Source organism: Chrysemys picta, chromosome 9 (assembly GCF_011386835.1).
Source record: "Chrysemys picta bellii isolate R12L10 chromosome 9, ASM1138683v2, whole genome shotgun sequence".
Classification (NCBI taxonomy): domain Eukaryota; kingdom Metazoa; phylum Chordata; order Testudines; family Emydidae; genus Chrysemys; species Chrysemys picta.
This window is the reverse complement of record NC_088799.1, coordinates 36,548,380-36,574,237: the sequence shown is the minus strand read 5'-3', so window position 1 is coordinate 36,574,237 and position 25,858 is coordinate 36,548,380. Positions and strand designations below refer to the sequence as shown.

At 40.1% G+C, this 25,858-nt stretch overlaps 1 protein-coding gene across 15 annotated transcripts in view; it reads right to left on the bottom strand.

Moving 5' to 3' along the window:
• DOCK10 (dedicator of cytokinesis 10) overlaps window positions 1–25,858 on the bottom strand; it is a 226,103-nt gene that overhangs the window by 80,010 nt on the left and 120,235 nt on the right. For 10 of the 15 annotated variants that reach the window (XM_065558013.1, XM_065558014.1, XM_024103281.3 and 7 more), the window contains exons 8-17: window positions 25,570–25,753; window positions 23,237–23,322; window positions 21,867–21,950; window positions 19,326–19,481; window positions 17,020–17,241; window positions 13,915–14,037; window positions 12,081–12,163; window positions 3,865–3,987; window positions 2,655–2,756; window positions 2,251–2,330 (exon numbers count right to left, since the gene is read on the bottom strand). In XM_065558013.1, coding sequence (XP_065414085.1) covers window positions 2,251–2,330; window positions 2,655–2,756; window positions 3,865–3,987; window positions 12,081–12,163; window positions 13,915–14,037; window positions 17,020–17,241; window positions 19,326–19,481; window positions 21,867–21,950; window positions 23,237–23,322; window positions 25,570–25,753 — 1,243 coding nt within the window. The remainder of the gene's footprint in view (window positions 1–2,250; window positions 2,331–2,654; window positions 2,757–3,864; window positions 3,988–12,080; window positions 12,164–13,914; window positions 14,038–17,019; window positions 17,242–19,325; window positions 19,482–21,866; window positions 21,951–23,236; window positions 23,323–25,569; window positions 25,754–25,858) is intronic. The other 5 variants (XM_008165874.4, XM_065558018.1, XM_008165873.4 and 2 more) reach the window with 1 other exon arrangement.

Below are 25,858 nucleotides of genomic sequence, written 5' to 3'. Positions count from 1 at the left end.
AATGCAAACACACACACACACACACACACACGTCTGGCCATGGTGCTACGGACTACTAGGCCACTAGCTATTCTCTGTGACTTCACTGAGTGGAGCCTCAGAGCCCTGATTTTTTTTAAATATGAATTTAATTGAGATAAAAGGGGGAACACCCAACTATAGCAGTTATTGCTTGCCTTCCTACCCCACCCTCTGGCCCGCCTTCCTTTCTGTGAATTGTTTGGCAGATGCATGGATATTTTGCAGAAGGGAGACTTGTGGCTATATACCATAGGGGGGACATCTCACGTAGCTGCCAACACTCCCCTTGCAGGATGTACATATGTTTGGCTCCCTTTCATTAGTCAGCAGAGGGAACAGGGCTTTTATATCAGGTTAAACACTGACATCTTCTCTTAATTTTCAGTACTTCAGGCACTTGCTGGACATATTGTAAATCAAGCATTATTAAAACAGAGATTCTCCTTCTGATGTCTAATGCAAACTGATGCTAATCCTCAGCAGTGAAATGTCAGTTCTTAGAGAGACAGTCTTACTGGGAACTTTTTAAAGAGATTGCTGGCCAACTCTCTTTTCATTAACTTTCCTTAGCATTGGTTAAGAATAATTAAAATTTTCATGGAAATGGAGCTGCTCTCAGGCCTGGTCCAAAGTCCACAGAAGTAAAGAGGTGTCTTTAAATTGACTGCAGTGAGCTTTTGATCAGGCCCTTAGAGGAAGGCAAATTTTCTGATGCCAAAGGGCTGTTAAAACTGTTATTAATAGTGGGATTTTCAATGGAGCCAATAAGAGCTAGGTGGCCAGCTCCCTCAGACTTTCAATAATTTTCATAGGCACTGATGCTGGGGGTGCTCTGGAGCTAAAGCACCCACGGGAAAAAAAAAAGTGGATGCTCAGCACCCAGCAGCCACAGTTGTTCGGTGGTACCAAGGATCAGTTGTTTGGTGGCTGGGGGAGGTGCTCGGGGGAGGGCAGAGAGCAGCGAGCTGTGGGTAGGAGCCTCAGGGGCGGAGTTGGAGCAGGGGGCGGGAAGAGGCAGAGTGAGGGCGGAGCCTCAAGGGAGGGGGCGGAGTTGGGACAGGCCTTAGGACAGAGCAGGGGTAGAGCACCCCTGGGGAAAAAATAACTTCCACATGCACTTTGAAAAACCCAATATCAAAAGTGAATATGGAGTTAGGCAACAACATATCACAGAAATCTGTGTGAAAGAGGGCGTTTTGCCTAGAGTGATATTTGCAACAAAATGGGGAACTTTCCCTTAATTTTATTAAAAAAAATACCTTTGACATTTTTGTGAAGTTATTTTGTAGTTAAACTTTATGTGAAAATTTCTCAAAATTGATGCAAATATAAAATGCTAAGTATGAATTAAAACATATATAATTAGAGAGAAGTGCTTTACATCCTTTAAGAATCTTACCTCCCTACTGGGTTGCCTGATTATGCCTCAGCTAGTCTGGTGTTCTAGTGACTGTATCATAACAGAATGACTGGCTGTTAATTCCATTCCTCACTAAAGCTTGGCAAATATTTTTAACAAATTGTTTTTTCACTGAATTGCATTTTTCAGGGTCCGAAATTATTAGTTAAATTCATTTCACATTTGATGAATAGTTTTGGTTGGGAAAACAAAATCAAAAGAGATGAACCTTTCATTTCAATAGTGTTTTGATTTTAAATTTAGCCTTAAAAAGTGAGGAAAAAAGGTAAAAAACATCCAAAATGCCCCAACTAAAACAAAAAACTCAGAAAAAGAAAATCAAGTCAGCCAAACCGTTTTGGTAGGGACTGAGCTTTTTTCAAGACTGGGCCACAGAGAGAGGTGGTCCTTGAAGTAGAAAGAGAACAAATTAAATAAATTTGGGTTTGGAGACTTGTCATAACTACAATAACAACACTTCCTACAGGGGCTGATCCAAAATCCACGAAAGTCAATTAGAGTCTTTCAATTGACTTCAGTGCACTTTGAGTCAGGCCCATTCACATGCACAGGTTGTGACTCATCAAATGAACACAGGACATGATCTTTCTACAATACAAAATAGGTTACTTCAAGGCATAGAAAAAGATGAAGAACAGTTTAATATGTATTGGTTAAAAAAGAATCAAAACAAACCCCCAAAATAATTAAAAACTAAAAATTACAGTTCCTTCTTTCCTGTCTTCCAGAACTGTGACAAAGCAACAATTAATGTTAAAGGCTCACATTAAATTTTATAAACCCAGAATAATTATAAAATTGAATCATACTTGGGTGTTCCAAAGGGAAACAATTTACTGCAATGTCTAGGTTGCCAGGTATGGTCTGTATTTTGCTAATCTTCTCTGCTCTGCAATGACAAAAATGAAAACATTTTAGGAAGCTGGTGTAGCGAATGCAAGAGGGGATGTAATTTCTGACTTAAGAGAGCAATATGAAATGAAATATCACCAGTCATTTAAATCATGAAATAGTGAAAGGTAAACCGTATTTAGAGCTACCAAACTGTGTAAGAAAAACAAGTGTATTACTTTCCTAATAAAATTAAAATGGGTTAATAGATATGAAATCAAAACAACACTTTGATTAACAGAAAATCTTACTTCCAACTAATTCCTACTTGCAAAATAGTTTCATATGCTCCCACAAAACCCTCGGCCCATATTCTCCCTACCGTCTCCTCAGCCAAGGGTGACTGGACTCCAGCAGATCCAAACCAAGGGGTGCAGAAGTGAGAAGTGTTGCTTCATTCCTGCCTTCTCTGTGGAAGTACTTCCTTGGGGATTTTGTGGGGAGAGGGATTCATGGGAAAGGAAGGAGTCATATGGAAGAGAGTCATGAAGGACCCATGGACTTTTGCATGTGAATTAGTGAAGACCTCATCAGCATTAACTTACTGCTTTTCAATTAGCTTACTGCTCTACAATTTGAAACATGCCCCCCTTTAATGGGAATTCTGAGAACACTCACTTGTGGGGAGCTCAGGGCATCCTGGCTCCTGCAGCAGCCATATTGAGAGGGGACAGAGGCACAGGCATTGTGTCTGCACGGATGCCCTGAGGATGCCAAAGTGGCCTTGCTCTTCTCTAAAAAAGGAGATGCTTCAGACAAGCTGACTAATACATCTATGGCCAACACTTTAGTTTACTGGTGATGTCAGTGAACGTATTGCCATATACTCGTAACTATGAGGATTAAGGACCTGATCCAAAGCCTACTGAAGACAATGGGAGTCCTTCCATTGACTTCAATCAGCACTGAATCAGGTCCTAAAAGAATTTCCTACAAATGGAATTGTGATGTTTTAATCAAATTAATGTGCTTTTTGTGGGTTGTTTTTGGGATGTGAGGCGACAGGAAGATACTGTTTCTCCTGTCACTCACACCGGTGCAAATATATCGACTTCAGTGGAATTAATCCTGATTTACACTTGTGTGACAGGAGAACCAGCCAAATCACCATTTCACAATTCACGTACTGGCAAACGTTTGAGAAAAGTAGATGCTCCCAATGTCCACTATATAGGTTGCCATGGAGTTCCCAATTATAAACAATAGTGAGGGATAGGAGAGCTGTTAAAGGGTTATTTTCATTTTCATGTATATTTCTCCTTTTCTCAGTGTGTTCTTGCTTGCTCCTCCACCTGCACCTTCCCTAATGGACACTTATTCCATGAATCACTATCTTTTAGTTGTAATAATGTGTACTAATGTCAAATGCCTTTCCAATTATCCTGGAAAGCTCAGCAGACAATGGACTAATGTGAAAAACATGCATTTAATATGGCTATTTTGGCACACTCACCAATGCGAACAAGGACACTAATGAAAATAGCATTATAACTTTAGGCCTCTCCCAAGCTGACCTCAGACCCATTCCTTACCTTCTGTATTCTGCTATTAATTTAATCAAATCTTCAGTTGAAATCTTGCTACTTTCTTGCCTGAACAATGGTGAAAATCGGGAGTCTCTGTCAACATTTCCCTGATTATCCTTAAACACTGGTCTACAAAGAGAGAAAGCAACATATATTTGATGACAGCCGGGCATGCTTAGTCATATTACTTGAGAATTTTCAATTCACATATAATTGCTCATCACTTGTGACACAGTATGAATTTCTGTGCAAAAGTCAAAGGGAACAGATAGTTAAAATTGCTCTCCAGGGCATATACTTTAAAGCAAACATGCTATTCTTAGTTTTTGTTAGGGGATATAGTTATCCTTAAAAGCACCCCTTTTGGGTGTTCCAAAGGGACACAATTTATGTATGTATGTAGGCCCCAGTCCTGCAAAGATTTAGGCATACATTTAATTTTATGCAATGTGAATAGTTCTACTGACTTCAATAAGATTACTCACAGTGCACAAAGTTCATAGATTCACAGGGACCATTCTGATCATTTATTTTGACCACATGCAAAAGACAGACCACAGAATTTCACCAAGTCATTCATAATCAAGCCTATAACTTCTGACTGAGCTAGTGCATATCTTTTAGAAAGACATCCAATCTTGATTTTAAAGACTTTAAGTGATGGGGAAATCATCACACCCTGAGGTAAATCGCTCCAATGGTTAATTGTCTTAACTGTAAAACCAAACAAGCAAACAAACAACAGCCCAAACCGAAAAAACACACTGCACCTTATTTCCCTTCTGAATTTGTAAAGCTTCAGCTCCAAGCCATTGGCTCTGCTTATGATAAAATAAGCATGTCTGTAAGACTTTGTAGGAGTGGGGACTTAAAATGTAACTTCTTTGGGGCAGGGACCTTGAGCCAGATTTTCCAGCCCATTAAATCTGCTTTGCACCTCTCCAGAATCACAAGGGTAGATTTAAACTGGTGTAACTTGTCTCAATACATGTTTGAAGAGCTCTAACTACACTTTTAGTTATATAAACAATAACCAATTTTAAAATGCTAGCTAGAAACAATGGAGATTAAATGGAAAAAGGGATATCATATTATAATTAAGAAAAATACATATCAGCTTTTGATTGCACAGGAAATCATTTTCAGATATTTCCACTTCTGCTCACTGCCACTTTCAGGATTTAATTAAGACATTCCAGTGCCCTTTGAATTGCCCAAGGGTTCAAACACTCTGGCTGGATTGGATACTATAGCAGCTGTGCAATCAAAGAACATTGGATTCAACTGCATCATGAAAAAAAAGTGCTTAAGAAAAGTAAAATGCTTTTGACACAAACGGCTACTCCACAAACCATGTAGCCAGCCTTTTTTCTTCCTTAATTTACATCTCTGTTATATTGCCAGTGAAAAAAGAATTGATGTCAGTAGGAAACATTGCCAGATACCAAATAAAGGCGTAAACTCCGAGGAGAAGATTCAGCTGATAAGGACAAATGTACAATGTCATAACTCATGTAGCTGACGTGGAGGGACCAACATTAAATTTCTCCATAACTACAGGGAAGTAACCTAACTCTGTTTTATCAAATGCTTTTAGCATTGTTTATATACTCCAAAGCCTTAGGTCTCCAGATTATCAGGAGAGATGTACAAAATAGCCAAGAAGTAGCCTCCATTGTGCTACTAGAATTTGTGGAGTGACAGCAGAGTCACCGTGGGCTGGGGGAAGATTCCTTACTCTCTGTTCCCCATGCATTCAGTTACTCTAGCACAGTGATTCTCAACCAGGGGTACACGTACCCCTGGGGACACACAGGTCTTCTGGGGGTACATCAACTCATCTAGCTATTTGCCTAGTTTTATAACAGGCTACAGAAAAAGCACAAGCAAAGTCAGTACAAACTAAAAGACAATGACTTGTTTATACTGCTCTATGTCCTATACACTGAAATGTAAGTACAATATTTTTATTCCAATTGATTTATTTATTGATATAATTATATGATAAAAATGAGAAAGTAAGCATTTTTTCAGTAACAGTGTGCTGTGACACCTTTGTATTTTTAGGTCTGATTTTGTAAGCAAGTAGTTTTTCAGTGAGGTGAAACCTGGAGTACACAAGACAAAATCAGACTCCTGAAAGGGGTGCAGTAGTCTGGAAAGGTTGAGAGCCACTGATCTAGCAACTGGGGCCTTAAAAGCATCCAGGCTAGAAGAGTAAGGTGGAGATGTCAGTCCAAACATACTGATGGATTTTCACTGCAGATTAAAAAGAAAAGGTATGTAAACAGTGCATACAAAATATAAATATATTGATACAAACAGGTAACTGCTGTGGAATTAGGTGTTGCACCTTTAAGGACTGAGCTCCCTAGACAGAGTTTCAGGGCACTGAGAAGCTCTTGTTGTTACGCACAGCCAGTTGTAACCAAACACAGAATAAAGCAGATTTTGTGCAAGCCCTGTGTAATCACTGAACACCACAACTGCATGAAAACTACGCACGTGAATGAACAAAATAGGCAACTGTGTATGCAAATATATTCTTACATCCACAATCACCCACTTGCAATAAACCATCTTTCAGCCTATTTTGCTACTATTCATATTTTGTGTGTGCAGTTAGAAAATTTGGTCACCTTTAGGCACATTATAATGGGGCTTATGTATATACATTGAGAAGAGAATTATGTGGCTTTTTGCTTGCCAGATCATACTGGTATCTCAGTTATTAGGGCTTAATAAAAGCTGAATAATTGCTTTTGGAGCAAGCATTATGTATATTACAGCTCTAGTTAACTAACTTCAGTCTTAAACTTTGCTAGATAGATTTATTCTATGAGGCACACTTGCGAGTGAGAGAATCCCTAACCATAGAAAGCAATCTAAAGGTATTTCAGAATAACAGCTGACATTGAACAAAATTTGAGTTAACTCAAAAAAAGGGACGGATCATAAAAGTCTCATAAAATCCAGGAATTTAGCATTTGAATAATAATTTATTGACTCTCTACTGATCGTTGCTTGTATACTAGAAGCCTCCTTTATGGAAAAGTCCTAGATAGCTAAAAATGAATTAAACTTTAATATTGTTCTATACAAAATACTCTGAAAATCAATAGAATTTAATAAATAATTAGATCCTTGGTTAACTTTTTAAACATTTCTATATAATTTTTTAGTATGGATTTCATTAGCTATTACATTGTAATTATACTGGTTCTACAGGTTAAAATATCTGTAGAAAGGTCATAATTGAATATTAAACTTGGTATGACATTTCTTAAGGGTTGGCTAAGATACTGTAGAGGGATGACAGGTTTTAGAGTAGCAGCCGTGTTAGTCTGTATCCGCAAAAAGAATAGGAGTACTTGTGGGACCTTAGAGACTAACAAATTTATTTGAGCATAAGCTTTCATGGGCTATGCATTCCATCTGATGAAGTGGGCTGTAGCCCACGAAAGCTTATGCTCAAATACATTTGTTAGTCTCTAAGGTGCCACAAGTACTCCTGTTCTTTTTGTGGAGGGATGGCTCACCTGTGTGGTCAGAGATACAGGGCCAGCTCTTCAGCTGGTATAAATCAGCATAATTTCATTAGCTTCAGAGCAGCTATGTCAGTTTACATCAGCTGAGAATCTGGCCCCAAACCTTGCAAGGTGTTATGAGGTTCACACTATAGGATCTCATATAAGAAATCTGTGTAGATAGAAGGGTTGGAAGCAAGAGGGGTGTGTAAAAATTAATCTGAGTGAGTAAAGTTTCCCCACATCTATTAAATGGAGACCAGATATACATCTACAAATCTTGGCAGGTTTGAGAATGGAAGGCTGATGTATCACACTGAAATTCTAATGTATAGTGTAATTTCAGTCATCTGCAAAAATCTACAGTGCACCAAATGAGACCAATGCCTGAGAGAAATCCTGGCACAAACCTGAGTCAGCAACCTGAAGGCTGCGTACAATTCTGTTATTACATAAAGTAATCAGAGTTCCAATTGCACGAATGACAACATGACACATATGCAATTGTCATATTTTGGCTGAGTGAATGAATATGTAAAAATCACACTGTGGCCATCTGTAATTGCTTTAAATTATAATAACTCAAAAGGGAAACTTTAGTGGGAGCACAGTTAATGCCAGAAAATAAATAAGCAGAAAATACATTTTCAACCCAAGATTTTTGAAAATTATCATAGTCAAAACACTTTTTGTGTGGTGTGATGTGTGTCTTGTGGAAATATCTATTTTCAAGCTACAAAATTAGAAATATATTTTACTGGATCAAATTCTTGTTATATCAGTGTTTGTTCCACTTCATTGTTCTTATACCACTGTGAGACTAGAGTATGGTGACAGATTTACTCTGGATTTACACTGACATAAATGCGAGCAGAACGTGACTTACTGAACCAAATTCAACCCTGGCGTAACACCAGTGCTGTCAATGTGTTTATGAATGTAGTGAACTTGGACTAATGTGTTTCTGCTACACTGTGTCATCTGCCATGTTCTCATTAATGATTGAGAAGTTTAAGAAGAGCCAATAATTAGACCACAGCATATTTCACAGTGGAAAAGAAGTCTGTAGTTTCGAGACTACACAGTGAGATGGCCAAAGCACTGTCATTCCTGGAGCAGACCAAGAGTAGAACCAGTATCAAGATTCTTCATTGATAAAAACACTCAGTGAGGGCAGGCTGAATGTGACTCGGGTCCGGATCCTTAAAGGTACTTTGATGCCTATCTGCCTCTTTAGACACTTAACTCCACCATTTAGGCACCACTGACATTTTCAAAGCAGCCTTCAGCTACCACTTAAGTCCTGTAGGCACCTAAGTTTCCTTGGGTCAGCATTTGGAAAACTACCTAAGTGCTGATGTTGTCCCACAGCTAATGAGCAGCTTGGAACTCTAAAACAAACTAAAGACTTGGAGGCCCCAAAATAGGATTCTCAAATTAAGCAGGAAAGCACCTATCTCATCTGTGGGTCCTGTTCCTGTGGGTGTGCTCAGACCATGCCTAGCACCTGTGAGCTGCCAGCCCTCCCATCAGGAGGGCCAGAGGCAGGCATCCAATAGGTGGAGGGGCAGCAGACTGCCTTATTGATCAAAAGACATCTGGGGGGCACAGGGAAACACAGAGCGAACACAAGAGAGATATCGAGCAGCAGCAGCGAGGGATGCTTTTGGTTGCTAGGGCATGGACTGCCGCCTGGTCTACAGTGGGGGGGGGGGGGGGGGAGTCGATGTAAGATACGCAACTTCAGCTACAGGAATAGCGTAGCTGAAGTCGACGTATCTTATTTCGACTTACCTCCCGTCCTCACGGCGCGGGATCGACGGCCACGGCTCCCCCATTGACTCTGCTACTGCCGCTTGCCCTGGTGGAGTTCTGGAGTCGATGGGAGCGCGTTCGGGGATCGATATATTGCGTCTAGATGAGACACGATATATTGATCCCCGATAGATTGATCGCTACCTGGCTTAGAGGCCTAATTCCAGGAGAGGGTTTGTGTCTGAGGAGCCTGAGGCACTTAAGCCCCCTCTCCTTGGCATTTCTCTCCTTGCTAGCTTAGGGGGCTCCCCTCTCAGCTGATCGGCTTCATAAGATCCCTTCTCAAGGCAGGTAACTTTCCTCATGCTCTATCTGAGGAGCCTGGCACCCAGACTGGAGCTGAGTTTGCAAACTAACAACCTGATCCAGAAAGGTGCCAAGAGATTTCACATCCCACTTAGCTCGATGGGAGTGAGGGTTTAGGGATGCTGATGAAGGGCTCGATCATGTCTGCTAGGTTCTGGCCCACAATGGGGTTATTGCAGAGTAGTGTTGCTCTGGTGGGAGTTCTTGACTGAGGCACCATGCTTCTCAAGCTATCCAATGCACTGGAGCAATGCAGCCCCTGCACATGTTCCCCCCTGTGACCAGCCAACTCTGCCTCTGCCCCTCCCCATGCTTGCAGTGAGTAGTCCCTGTGCAAAGGAACATCAGTTTCTTCTCCTGCCACACCAGTGGTACAGCAGCAGGAATGATCTAGGCAGGAGAGAGTTAATAAAAAAACACCTAGGTTTGGCTCCTAGCCTGCATATAGCTCCATTATACCTTCCCTTATATGCTGAAATTGTTCTGCCAAACCAACGGACAACTATTCATGTAATTTTGATGAATGGTTCTTTAGCTATATAAAGCTGATAAATATTGGTGTGCATCCTTGAACTGAGTACAGTACAGCAGAAGAAATTATCTTCCTTTTCTTTGAACAAGTAAACCCCTCTCCTTACTTTATTGGAGATCAACCAAACTATCTGCCAATAAAATATAAATGAGTGCTTCTAATAGCTCTGCTTTGTTGTTCTTTTGCCTCCCTCCCCACCTCTATAATTATAGAATCACCACCTCCATCTGCCCTGGGGGTGGCGACAGTGTCCTCTCGGTGCACCACAGCTCCAAGTCAGATAGGAGTACCCCAATTCCAGACCCATCATGTGCATTACAACTATCCCTGATTATCATTGACAGTCACTCAACTAGAAAGCTGTCAAGTGGTGGGGGGGCTGCTGCTCCCCAACTTCTGTTCTGCTTTTATAATGCCTCCATTTAATGCCCTACCATTCCTGAAACACAACGGCAGAACAGGAGCTATAGAAGAAAAGGGCTTCTACCTCTAGCAGACCTTACTCCTTTGACCAAGGTTCCATTCCCCACTCGGTGCATATACTACAAACATAATGGGGAGCAGTGGTTGAGGTGCTACTGGACCTCACTGAGCAGTGCTCTCTGGGCAGCAAAATATTGAGAAGTAGGACAAAGTTGAGGAGGAGAGACCAAAACAGAAAAGGATGAAGAAAGGAATCAAAGAAAAATAGAGACAGAGGGGAGGGAGAACAATACAGGAAGGGAGAAAACCAAGGCAGAAGGCAGGAATCCTGCTGTCAGGTGTCACAAGGTGACTGGCCCCTTTAAGGGGAGATGTGGCCAGCCCTACCTCTGGGGGCAAATCCTAGAAAGGGACTGAGAATGGTACTGCCAGGGAGTCAGGTTGGGCGCTGAATGCTCTAACCCAGAGACAGAGACTCTCAAAGCCCAGAAAGGGGCTAAGAACAGGGCCCAGAGGATGAGCTGAAGAGAAGCCGCTGAAGGGCAAAAGAACCTTTTTGTTTGTTGGGACCTTTCAGTTGGACTTTTATTACCCTAGAAAGGGTTAAGTTTTGTTTGTGACGTGGCTGGAGGGCTAAGCGACATCTCCAGCACAGGCCTGTGGAAAATGGAGGAGACGCAGAAGGAAACAGACAGGGAACATCTGCAATGCCACACTTGGCCTGCAGGGGAGTACTGCAGGACCGGCACACCCCCATGACACCTGGGAAGAGGAGAAGGCAACAAAGAAAGCAGGGAAAAGTCACAAAGAAGAAATGAGGAAGTGAGAGACAGAGTAGAATGCACAGATGTACTATGGAAAGAAAATGGACAGGAAGCAACCACAACAAGAGCTAGAGGGTAAGGGTTACAAGAGAGGGGACACAATAATAAACACATTATTGTCATTAATCATTACTGCAAAGATAAAATAAATAAACCTCCAGCTTTCTAATGCCTACTGAGAATGCTAACAATGCAAGCACTTCCAGGGCATTCTCCCCCTCTACCACCACCAAGGCATAGGCACTGGGACTACTGGGAGCTTGTGCAACCCCCAGATCTTTGGCCAATGTTTCTCAAAACTCGACAGGTGTAATCATAGGGCCAGAGTTCCAATCTTGGGTGCCTACATATAGGCTCTTAAATCTGTATTTAGGCAGGTATTCAATTCCCATTTCAAAGAAGAATTAGCTTTGTAAAAGTCTCCTGAAAGAATTTTAACTTTCAAACCTCTCTTAGAATATTTAGCACAGTATCGCTCAGAGTGGGGCTACTCCTGCATTATTGTCATAAATTGACATTGTTCTTGATGCTTTCTAGCAACTTCAGCATGTGTATAAGTGATAGATGCTACCACACTAATATTTAATGGGAAAGTGACTGTTATTCATTTATGTAAATAAAGGGAAATGGGACCAAACAGAATTGATTAAAGCCACCAGGGTCAGCCAGGGGCATGGATAAAGTAGAAAGTATTAGTTTGAAGCTGAAAATGTGACTCATAATAAAAGTACATGAATCCAAGAGCAGGGTGAGCTGTTGTTAGAAATGTTATGTAAAAATAATCAATATACATACCTCACTGACCAAGCAAATGGCATACGGTATTTCCCCAGCTTGCTGCAGAACTGTTTGTTGGATTTTAACACTTTTTGAGCACACTAGGTAAAGAAAAATAAATACCATTAGTACCGTCAGTACCGTCATCACAGCTTTTGTTCTTGGAAAACAGGCTTATTGCAAGTTGAAACAAAGGTGCCTTATGCGTAACGGAAATGCAATTTAGGTGGTGTTTATCTGAAGGGTTAACAAAATCAGACCAGCGTGGTGGAACGTCATCATGGGAGAAGTTTACTAGGGAAAAGTTGCACTCTGCTGGAGGTTCGCAGGGGGTGGCACTGGGCATGGGAGGAGGTGAGAACAGGGTAACCAGGGATGCATTGTTTGAGTACATCCTCTGAGCAACGTCTGCTGGGGGGGTCTATTATGCAGCCCCTGAAGAAATGTAGTCTTCCCTTCCCTCTGGTGGAAGCCACTGGAAAAGGGCAGAAGTGGAAATACTACATGTTCTTCCTGCAAATTAATCCCTTCCATGGTACCAGGGCGCTCTTGTTTAAACTAACTAAATGGAAGATTGATATTCTGGTCTCAGAGATGGGATATCTTAGTGCAGCCAGCAGATGTCAACCTGGATTCTGTCATGCCTTATAATTTGTGCAATCCCATTAAAATCAATGGGGTTTCATGGGGCCTAAATCAAGGCAGAATTTGGCCCTTCAGTGTCTGAAAAGCATTTTGAGTGCATGTAAATTCAAGTAGCAGATCAACCATGGAGTTTAAAATTGTACAGGCAGACCAATAGAGGAATTTTTTTTTGCTGAAATAGTTAAAAAAATACATGTCAGGAAAATGTGTACAATGGCAGGTACCATTAGGCGTTTACCATTTCAGTGTCTCTCTCCCAATTCATTGAAATTACATTTTCTGAAACCTATAAAGTGGGGACCTCAAATCTGCTGTGGCACTCTGTGCAACACACTCATGTCCTAATCATTATGTAGAGTCAACATATCAGAGTGAGTGAATATCTCCTTGGCATACAGAGCCCTTCTTAAATCTTTGTGTGAAGGAAGGGCAAGTGTGAACTGGCCACACAAGGTATGTCTACATTGCAGCAGGGAGGTATTCCAGTACCATAATGTCCACACTGCTATTTTTAGAGGCTTGGTGCTAGCTGAGCTAGCGTGAAACTGTCTACCCCCGCTGAGCATCACACCTCTCAGATGCAGTGTAGACGTACCCACAAAGAAGCCTCTGCACCCCATGTGCACCATGGAAGTAGGCTGTACACCCGCCTACTTGGGACTGTAGCGGGAGACTAGCTAGGATCTGATGTCCCAAAATCACTTTATAATGGAAGCAGTCGTCATTTTAGCCCATTGCAGCATTGGCAATGTAGTCATGCTGCCTGCCTTTAGATTGGAGCGTGTGGATGGCTGGACCCAAACACCCACCTAATTCCCAACCTTTGTATGGAGCTGAGGGCAGTGAATTTCACTCCACTGGAGTAACAGCGGCACAAGTAGTACACAACAAATGGATTAATAGATTAGAATCACAGTCTTTCATCTAGGGTTTACCAACTCAGTTCTACTGCCAAATGTCCTGATGCAAACTACATCTACTATATTAAGTTTATTCCTGCATTACATGTTTAAGGGCTTCATCTTACTTCCACTGAAGTCAATAGGAATATTGCTACTGACTTCAATAGGAGAGGATCCTAACTGAGTGTACAATTAAGCATCCATAAACTGGTAAGCCTTGCAAATATAGTGTGCAGTGTTTTCCACCCACAGGAGGACATTTACATGAACAATCAAAGAGGCAATTTATGTTTATATTGCATTACCTTATTAGAGTCTGGATTCTTAATGTAAGGTTCAGCACTGCTGGCAATATTTCCCATGAGCACCTTTTCTATTCTTGCCACCAAAACAATCTCAGAATGGGGGTTACTTATGGAGAAAAGAGCCTATAAATACAAGAGAGTATAGTTAATAAGCATATAACAATTCTGTAACAAGTGGAGACATTGTCAATGCCCCCAGCTGGTGGAAAGGAAGTTCCTGTTTGAGCCTAAGTGAACCTAGAAGGATTCTGCGTTGGTGGATCTTGCACTTTCTTCTAATCCCCTTAATGGAGATGTTACACTAACAGACTCACCAGGATTTAACTTTCTTAGGCCTACTTAGGTTTATTTGTTTGGACTCACAGGATCAAATACAGAAATGATGTGTAAATGTTAGATCTTTTACACGACCTGAAACCCTTTATGGTTCATTAGTCTCCCTTAGAGTTACTCACATACATATGTTCTCACATAGTTCAAAGCAACCACAGAGTCACATCACAATGAACAGTAAACACAATACTCAGGAGTCACTGGCCAGCAATCTTCCTCCTCATTTTGCAGTCTTCACACAGAAGTGTGCCATGCTGCATCTCATCCGGTCAACCACCTCGTCAAACCAATTTGCCGTGAGTGCCCTCTGCCCTTCGCACCTGGCACCAATCCCTGAAAAACTTCTCTGGCCCATCCATATGTCCCACAACTCAAGTTTTCTTTGTCTGATCATCTTGATGATATCCAGTATCGCTTCAATTATGCTGTAAATTTGGGCGATCACCTCCTCGTTAGTCGTGTGTGAGGTATAGCTAATGCTCAGCAATCACCTGCAGTATTCCAATTACAAGGCAGAAAGCCTCTTAATGTCCTGGTTCCTTAGTGTTAATGTGTCACATGCACAAAGTGAGGTGCTGAAGACAAGAGACTGCAGCAATTTCATTTTGCACTTCCTAGTAATACCTTTGCTTTTCCACATGTGGCTGCATGTCACTAGGGCAGCAGGAGTGACTCCAATTTTATGTCAGACCTCTAAGTTATGTTCAGCATCCTATGTGGTCAAGCTACCCAGGTATTTGAAGTGCTCAACACACTCCAATGTCTCCTCAAATTTGGGTAGAATTATCTTCAACTTTTCAACAGATGTAGATGTCACCACCGTCTTTGTCTTTCCATGTAATAGCTTTAGACCTAACAGTCTCTGCTTCCATCTCTGCTCTTTCTAGCAATGTTTGCACCTCTTCTTCTGATGATCCAATCCGGTCAACATCATCAGCAAAGCACAGATGACAAATTTTTCAACCACCGATGGGTACACCATCCTGTAGGTTTCCATCAGTGGCTCTTAAAATTTCTTCTAGATAATCATTGAAGAGGGTTGGTTATAGCATGCAGGCTTATCTGACACCTATCCTCAAGTCACTGAGTGGACATAAGCAGCACTAAGGAAATCTAACTGAACTTAAGGGGAAGTCTAATTAATGCCTCACTTTTGAATTCGTTTGGAATCCCAGAAAGGGCTCATATTGACTGGTTATCTGTTCTGTGATATGTACACATATGTAAGATGAGAATATTGAATATGATACCAGAGTGATATATTTTTGATACCAGAGTGATATATTTTCAATACAAGAAATCAGATAATTTGTATTTTTCATTATGATTCCCCTTTTGCTTTACATACAGAGGAATCTGAATTTCTGGATGCTAAAATACCAGAGCTGATTTCAAACAAAACTGTAGCTAAAATTGAAACTATTCACCAGACAATATCAATTTTGAGGATTATTTTTGATTCTCTAATTGGAAAATTTGAAATAAAAAATGTTGTTTCAAATCAACACTAAAATGAAATGACATGTTTTGTTTCATTTTGATTTAAAATATTGTTTCGTTTAAGTTTGGGAAATAAAAAAAAATCTATTTTCAGTTTTTGGATTCCAGTTGGAAAACAATAAAAAAAGCTTGAAAATTCATGCTTTCCCCACTTTCACACACTTTACCTTCTCCTCCATTTCCCATTGGACAAAGGAGGGAAAAGTACAAAAGTGAGAGAAAGGATAAACATAAATTAATTTAAAAAACAAAAAATGAAAGTTGAAATTTTTCAGTTTTCAGAAATAAAAATGTAATGAAATGATATTTTAAGTTGAAATAAAATGAAAAATGTCACTTTGACATTTCAAAACTAAATGAAAGATTTAATTTTTAAATGTTGTTTTGATATGAAACAAAATTAACCTTCTTTCACGTCATTTTGAAAATTCCTTTAGAAAACCCAACACTTTTTGGTTGAAAAATTTTGAAAGGAGATTTTTCTTACAGAATTTTCTATGGCAAAAAATTGAGTTTCTGACCATCTCTACTACATATACTACTGGGGCAACCCTATGATATCCCAGGTAACCAGGGAGCTTTCTTTTCATTAAAAAATGTGTCTAATGAGATAGCATAGATGCCTATTTTTTAAGAAATTTGGTCACAGCCATACACTTACTCATTGATATGCAGTTTAATACATGAGTGTAATAGTATCTACAACTGAAATTATAAGGAAATTCTGGAGTCAGAATGTGATACTTCATGTTGGAATTTGGCCCGACTATGAAGCCAAACATCCTTTTTCAAAAAGATGAATTACAGAACTTACTGAAGACATAGTCCCATTACCATACAATCTTAGGAACAGTTCAGGAAAACATCCCTATTCAGGAAATCTCCCAAGCACATGCTTAAGTGCTTTCCTGAATCAAAGCCTAAAAACAGATGTAACATAAATTAATAACATGGAAAAGAAAACAGGTATGGAGAGTAAATGGAGGACAAGAGTTACAATAACAAGACTGTGTCATAACTTAGAGAATAATGCAGACATCTAGATAAGTTTTTAAGTTGTGATTTTGTTTGGCTGGTTTGGGAGAGGTCAATGATTGAGCATAAAAATGGCTGCACACTTCATGGGTTTCTCTAGATAACAGATACTGACAGCTTCAAAGGAGCCATTAGAACCCAGTTTAGGATGTTTATGGTGCATACAGAACACAAGTACCATTAGTGGTGTGAACAATCCCATTTAAACATCAGTGAGACAAGTCATGCATCAAATACCTGTTTTGGATACTTCAACCATGTCTCTGGAAATCCCTTGACCACGGGTGGTTCTTCTTCACTCGTGTCCATTGTTTCAATATTGCCATTTTCCAATGAAGATGAGGAACCTAAAACCATCTGTGTAACAAGGGTGTGGTTCAGATCCACATGAAAATCAGCAGAGATTTTCCTGTTGTCTCTGATATCAAACAGAGCCACGCTCACAAAAAAAGGCTCAATCTAGAGATAAAAATCAGAAACAACTTGATTAAAATATAATACTATCAGAAGGCAAGAGGGTTAAAACCTATCAGTTCTATGTCCCATGTGCCAGACTGTGCAAATCCACCAGAGGATGTAGGGTGCAAGAAGTTTCTCCCACCCTTGCACCACTGTGCAGGTGCAGTACATGTTCTTAGTCCTTGAACTTCAGGGCTGCAACTCTAGCTCTGCCTGCAGGGCTAGACTACCCAGAAAGGGCTGGGAGAGGTAGGGCATAGTGATAGCTCTGCCTGCACCTCAAGCTAGTTAGCAGAGCTGGAATCCCAAAGGATAAAGCAAACACAGCACCGCTTTGGGAGGACGTCGTAGCACTCATGTTCTCCCTACAACCTAAGAGGCACTCTGCCTACCTCAAGAAAAATATTTCCAAGAGCTCCTGCCAGCGTGCTTTGCCACCAGACCTTCCTACAGGTGGCTAGTGGCTGCACTGCCTTGATCTCTCTCTTTATAGCATCCCTTTGCAAATGTGCATGCAGTAACAACAATAAAGAACTCTGTTGACACAATGTTGCCGTTTTTTCACAAGTCTTGCAATATTTGGTGTGTTTTTTAAAGCGCCAGCTCCTAGAATTCAGTGATTAGGTCAAAATCTCAGCTTTCATTTTTTAAAAAAGTATCTAGCATTCATGGCTGCAGAGAAAAGCATGAAAACATGAACCCTGTGGTTTAAAAAAAAGAATGCAAATAAAAAGACCAAACATTTATCTCATTGGATTTTTAAACCAGTTTCATGAGTCTGGGGGGCCTGATTCATGATTTCTGAAAACTTGGGTTTGACAGTACAGTTGGCATCTAAATCAGAAATGTGAATGAGAAATATGCAGACCAACAAGTTCACAGATAAGGGTTAAGGTTATCAAGCAGATCCCCTGAGAAACACATTTCACAAATATCCTGACATAAGAGGCTTGGCTGCAGTCATTACAGTTTACAGCTGCTTTGCATTGCTCTGTGGAACAGGAGAATCTGACCCTTCATGAAATTATGGATGCAGGGTGCATTAGCAGATAATCAGTTCTATGCTTTCATAGTTCTGGACTGAGTTATTGCATTTCCTTGCTACAACCATCATTACTTTACTTCCCCTGCTGCTTTCATTCTGCTGTAAAAATACTGACCACCGTATGCTGACTATGCACCCACCGTAGTGGTGACCTGCAAATGAAAAATCAATGTCTCATATGTAATGGAAGGAAGCTGAATTGCCAGAACATGGATTTGATAAAATATTTGAAATTCTCCCACTTAAAGCAGGAGGTAACAAGATCCAGGGGTTGTGCATTGATGGTTTAGGTTTTCTCTTTTTACAAGAATAAGAGAGGGAGGAGGATTTTATAGATTAACTTTTCTGCCTCAATATTTATTGTGCTTTCATGGATTTATAAAGACTGTAAGTCCTTTAATCAATAAAATGAAAGTTTGTCTACTTTCATTTAGCTTGTATATAGATCCAGAGCTATTTTCTATCTTAATGCAATAATAATCTTCCATCATCACAACAGATATACACATCTCCTCAAGTCAGAGTGAGGAGTTACTGGGTTATGGTCCCACTTTGTACAATGGAGGGAGCACATTAGCATTACAAAACACTGTGCTTTATCAGATGGACTGCTGCCCGCTCTACATTGATACCAATTTGTTGTGTGCTTATAGGACCTAATCCAAGGCCCACGGAAGTCAATGGGAGTCTTGATGCCAATAGGCTTTAGATCAGGGCCATAATGCACAGTGAAGAAAAGGCTGACCTAGATCTTCACAGATTGCTTTCTATTGCACTTAGCACCACAAAGAATCAATACCTCCAAAATATTCTATTACTACATTCAATGTATTTATTAACCGCAGAATGTTGGTCTAAGAACTCCCTAAGTACATGATTAAAGCCTAATGCATATACACAGGGAGAGGGAAGAGCAAGCTTGAAATATGGAAGAAGGGGCTTTCATCGCACCTCCTAATTGCAGCAGTAATACAGACTTAAGGAGTCCCATCCTTGAGGAAAAGAGACATGCATATGCAGAGAAATATACGTAACTTACATTGGTTATAGGATCGTTTTCGTTCTCAGTCACACAAGCCTGAAGATTCAAACTGAGGGATTTACAAGTTATCATGATCCTCTTTGCATCCTTTTCCTCAAATGGTTTGATCACTGAATCTGTTCCTGGAAACTCCTTTTTCTGAAGATTTGAGGCCTAGAATAAACAATTTGGGCTGATTATTTATGTGTAGTATACACAAAGAAATCCAACATTATAAATAAGATTTCTATCTGCACCATCTACCACTGCAGTATCTGAACACCTAACAAACATTAATGATCTATCTCCATGTAACCCCTGTAAGGAAGGACAGTATTATCACCCCCAATTTACAGATTAACAGCTGAGGCAAAGAAGTTGCTTAAGGTCACATAGGGTGTCTGTGGCAGAGCTCAGAACTGAATTTACATCCCCTGAATTCCAGTTCAGCACCTTGGTGATCAATTTCTTGTAATTTAAAAAACAGAGACCAATATGAATTGTTTATTTCTGTTTAGATGAATGTAGCCAAAAAGCTACAGAATGTAACTCCAGACATCTGTGTAGTAGATTTCAGACCTCTAGTCTGTTGCAAGATAAATATATTTTGATATCACCATATATTTCAGTTGACTTGAATGAGGGATGTACTGACTTCAGCTTTAGGAAAGGTTTTTATTTCTCAACAACATAAAGGTGGCTGTTTTTCCAGTCTTGCTCCCCATGAAATCACTGGCAAAACATCCATTCAATGAGAGAAGTAACAAGCCCTGAATCCTGAAGTTTAATGTCTATTAAGCTACTAAAGATGTTCAGATAAATTAAAACCAACCTAAACCTTCCAAATCCCCAACTAAGCTACTTAAGTAGCTTTGGTGAACTTTTCTTCCCATCAAAAAGAACAGGAGTATTTGTGGCACCTTAGAGACTAACAAATTTATTTGAGCATAAGCTTTTGTGGAGTAGCTACAGCCTACTTCATCAGATGCATAGAATGGAACATATAATAGAGGAGATATATATCACAAACAGAGAACATGAAAAGGTGGGAGTTGCCCTACCAACTTTAAGAGGCTAATTAATTAAGAGAAAACTTTTGTAGTGATAATCAAGATGGCCCATTTCAAACAGTTTGACAAGAAGGTGTGAGGATACTTAACATGGGGAAATAGATTCAATGTGTGTAATGGCTCAGCCATTCCCAGTCTCTAGTCAAGCCTAAATTGATGGTATGCATATTAATTCAAGTTCAGCAGTTTCTTGTTGGAGTCTGTTTTTGAAGCTTTTCTGTTGCAAAATTGCCACCTTTAAGTCTGTTACTGAATGACCAGAGAGGTTGAAGTGTTCTCCTACTCATTTTTGAACGTTATGATTCCTGATGTCAGATTTGAGTCCATTTATTCTTTTGCGTAGAGACTGTCCGGTTTGGCCAATGTACAAGGCAGAGGGGCATTGCTGGCACGTGATGGCATATATCACATTGGTAGATGTGCAGGTGAACGAGCCCCTGAAGGCGTGGCTGATGTGATTAGGTCCTATGATGATGTCACTTGAATAGATAGCTCATAGACTCATAGACTTTAAGGTCAGAAGGGACCATTATGATCATCTGGTCTGACCTCCCGCATGATGCAGGCCACAAAGCCGTCCCTACCCTTTCCCTTGACTCTGCTGTTGAAGTCCCCAAATCCTGTGGTTTAGAGACTTCAATTAGCAGAGAATCCTCCAGCTAGCGATCCCTGCCCCATGCTGCGGAGGAAGGCGAAAAACCTCCAGGGCCTCTGCCAATCTACCCTGGAGGAAAATTCCTTCCTGACCCCAAATATGGCGATCAGTAAAACCCCGAGCACGTAGGTAAGATTCTCCAGCCTGACCCTCATTAGCCATTATACTATTTACCTGCCATGGCACGCTGTTCCTTTGACTAAAATCATGTTATCCCATTAAACCATTCCCTCCATAAACTTATCTAGCTTAAGCTGTATGCATCTTTGCAGTAAAAGCCAAAATAGGGAATAACCATGAAAAATGCTATTCTTGTAGTGTTTCCGGCCAATGAGGAAGTACCAGGAATCTTGTGAGATCTTCAGTCCAGTTTGGGAGATTCAGGAGGTTGAGACATAGTTCAAAGAAGGAACTAAACTTTGGTATTCTTATCCCAGCTGAACCAAGCTTTGGTCCCAGTGCAGTTTCTTCTTGAAGTCAATAATATTTTCCCACTGACTTCAAGTGGAAGCAAAATTGAAACCTTTTTGATATTCACCCATCACTAGTTTTTAATGCCACTCATCTAAAAAGCAGATCAGCTATAAATAATGCTACATAATCAACAAATCAGCAGCAACCATCACCAAGCTGGGTACCTCAAACACTGTTTGTGGGGAGAAGATGCAACATTCCAAATAGCGTTCAACACAGATGTGGAATTCTGTTGCATAGGCAAGTACTCAACCTGCCTGCTGACCTCTAAACAACCCTGGTGTTTTTTGGTACCCAAGTCAGTTTGGGCCTCTCTATCTTGAATACCGTTAGAAACTAAAACAGAAAATTCTCACTTACAGTTATATCAGGATCTAGGGAGAACAGATTTAGTCGTTCCATATTTCGAGAAGCTTTCACTGTTTCTTCTGTTTCCGTGATGTACTGTGGCAATAATTAATAAGTTAGTCTTCTGTATACAGACATTTTTTCCAGATACAGTTCGTAAAACTTAGAAAAATTATTGATGCTTCATTTAGAACAATAATACTTTTTATTTTGATAGTAGCTATCATCTGAGGAGCCCAAAGTGTCTTTAACTTTAATTAAACCTCACATCCCTGTAAGGTAGATGCATTTTATCTCGGTTTTACAGATAGGTAAACTAAGGTATGAAGAGCTTAAGCAGCTTGCCCAGGCATCACAGTGATGGGCCAGGAATAGAACCCAAACTTCTAACTATCAGTCTCCTGTGCCAATATGTGCTGATTAATTTATCTAAAAACAAAACAGACATTTGGATTCCATTTTTTCAAATACATGAATTCAGTGATACTTTAATATTATTTTGGAAATTTCAGGTCAATCTGTTTCATAAGCACATTACACAGTACGACCTGGATCAAATTTTACCCTCAGATTCATGTGCCACTCGTAACTGAAGTCACTGGAGAGTTAGACACCCATATATCTGGGCAGACTTTGGTCCTTTATACGTATCATATTATCATCTACTTTAGAGAAATTTGTCATGGTGATAATAGATCAGATAGTCAATCATAAGCCAGTTGCATTAATTTAAAATAGCTCAACATAATATTTTTATCATAGCTTTTTAGCCATTTGTTACCGTAAATAACCAAAAAGTAGCTGCCATTCACTTTCTGTGTGTATTTGTTTGTCTGTTTTTAAATTAGCTCATCTTTATGGAGAATCTATGCCACAGTCTCAGAGAAAAAAAGCAACAAAAAAAACACACTCCTTTCTCCCCAACACTACCGGCAACTTTCAGTGAAATTAGATAAGATAACCAGCAGTAAACAGCCAGTTTCCTTGGAACTCTGCAGGCAATGTAGGAAATCTTGCCTCCTTGGGGGCAAAGTTTCCCAATGCAGTGATGCTGAATAGAGAAAAGAATGAATACTTCTTGAATAAATTGACTTCAAAGGAGCTACGCTGAATTACTTTAGGGGAGAATATGGCCCGAAAACTCTTAGCGTTACTTATGGTTGAAAGCTATTCTGTTTCAGATAAAACTCCCAAGAGCTCTAATAGAAAATAACAGAACCACTTCCTCTTTTGCTTTGTCATGGCCTTAAAACACAAAATGACATGTGCTGGGGTTTTTAAACCTCTCTTTATGTTAGTAATCATCTTAGGAATTGTTTGGTACATGTGACCCATACAGTACTTTATACCGGCACAGCAAAGTAAAATATCATGTTTATTACTTTTGCGAAGTCTGGGTGCAAGGTGTTCTCCGAAGAATCACTCTCCTCTTGTGGGCAATCATAATTCTCTGAAACGTCTGCATAATCTTAAAAAGAAAACCATTATGGAGAATGACTGTAAGATTTGTATTACACCTGCAATTAACCTCCAGGTTTAAAATCCAATTCACATCCTATTTATTTGTATTCCATATTTTGTCACTTTTAGCGCTAGGGAACTATCAAGATATACACATTCTATAACTGTTTAACAGAGTGGTTTTATCACCATGATCCCTGTCCTTCCCAACCCCATCTCCCACTATTATTTGTTACTGCCTCTTATTTTGCCATAACTAAAATTGGATGTTATTCTTTACAGGGCAAGGGTCATGTCTGTATTTGTTTTGTGAAGCATCTAGTATATTTATGAGCACTGCATATATAATAAACAATAATGCTCCTAATGAAGGGGCCTTTTCACTTTTCTCCATCCCTCTTGAGGTAGCAGAGTGGACTTACTCTAATCTTATGGGCCAGATCCTCAGTTGTTATAAACTGGTGTAGCTCCAAGTGATGGATTTACACCAGCTGGGAACCAAGTCCTAAGGCTCCAAAAACTCTAAAGGCTTATCTGCTGTAGACAAATAAATCCAGAATGGGGAGCTGTAGAGAATCATTCTATGTAGCTCTGCAATTCTCCAATTGCAGAAGATCCTTTTTTAATTTTTGTTTCCCCTTGGTGGTTTAGCCAGTTGTGGTGCGGATGATATGAGTTACTACTAGAACTGGTTAAAAGTTGGAATTTCCCTTTGATGAGAAATTCCAAAAACCTTCAAAAATAAAATTTGTTCTCTTTAGGAATGAAAAGTAGAAATTTTCAAAATTTCCCACAAAAGGGAAACTCTGAGAAAAAATGTTTTGAAATAATCAAAACATTTCATTTTGAAAATTTCAAAATGAAATGCTATCTGGGAGCCCAAGCACCAAGGCTCTCAGCTCAGCCATGGCTCCCAACTCCACTGCAGGAAACTGGGAAGCCCTGAAAGTTTCCAGGGCTTACAAGGGTCCCTTACTGCAGTGCTCTAGCCAGGTCTCCCAGAGCTTACAAGTCCTGGCTCCACTGCAGGGAGTTTGGAAGTCCTGGAGTCCATGGCTCCAAAACAGTCTGCCTTGTGCGCTGCCCCAGAGCCATGGACAATGGAAGTCCTGGGTTCACAACTCCGACTGGCAGTCCACCAGGTAGACTTCCAAAAAGTGAGACAGTTAGCTGGCAGGTTTCCAACAGGTTTTCTGTTGGAAACCTGCCTTTCCTCTGTTGGAAGATACATCACAATCAACTCACTCCCAGGGAACATTTTGATTTTGACAAATTGGTATTTTCCAGTGGAAAAATGTTCCATCAGAAAATATCCTCCCAGTGCTATTTGTTACAGCCTCCAAGTACTGATCTGTGGCTTTTTAGCTCAAGCTGTATCAGCTCATGCTTTTAGGATCCTGGTTCAATCTCTGGTATACCAGTGAAGAGGGTGGGCATCACATAAGTGGTGACTTCACTGAAATTTGAACCCATGGCCTTCGACACTTGGGACAAGGTTTCTTTGAACCAAAAGAGTAAGTAACCTACTGGTGAGTGTGTTACACCTTTCCCTTCATGCACAATATACAGGGGATATTAGTTGTTACCCACTCCCAGCTCTAGAGCTTTAGCTTATGCTTTTAAGTCTGTAAGTGCCTGGTTCAATCCCTGGTGTGTTGGCCAAGAGAGTTTTGTCACATAGTGAAAGGGCATCAATACACAAATTCATTCACAAAGGCTGGAAATAAAATGCTAACATATTAATGCATTAAGCCTCCATCAAAATGGAAACTTATAACAGCTGGGATTTTGCATTTCTTCCCAAAGTAAAATAAATAAATAAAAACAGAAAAAAAATTGTAAAAACAAAAAAACACTGACTGACCTCTCCAAACTAAAATTCCTTAAATCTTTCAGACAATATCAGTACAGCAAGTCACAAAGTATACACACAAACACATTAAATGGAAGACCGACAGGCAAGACTCAATTTATTTATATAGAGCTACATGTGCAAGGCTGTCACATGACTCACACTGCTTTACTGGGAGCTGTGCTGCTTAAACTCCACGTAGCCCTTTGAAAATTACCCCCAAGAGTTAACTGATACTTTCAGTCAATATAAAAGCTTTGGAGCCATTCTGTCAAAAATCGATACTGCTCTGGGTGCAGAATCCATCAAAGATGCTGGCAGTTAAAACAATCCGATACCAAAATCTGAAGATGCATTTTTTTGTATTCACACAAAAAGCAATGCAAATACATTAATTCTTACCAAATTTAATATCTGTGAGATCTGCGCTTTTCCTCTCCTGAATGGTCCCTTCTGGATTTATTTGCAGGATTTTGTTGAGAGTGGAAATCCAGTCATCCATATCCTGCTCATTTTCAGCTGCCAGCACAAAGTATGTCAGGTCATTCATTTTCAGCTCAAAGGCATGTTTCCTAAGCCTGCTATTCTGTTGTACCAAAAAGAAAAAAAAATTAAATTGAAGACAGGAACTATTTTCAAAATAATCACGTGGAATGTTGGGGCTTTTATATGGCAAACCACCTTAGGACTA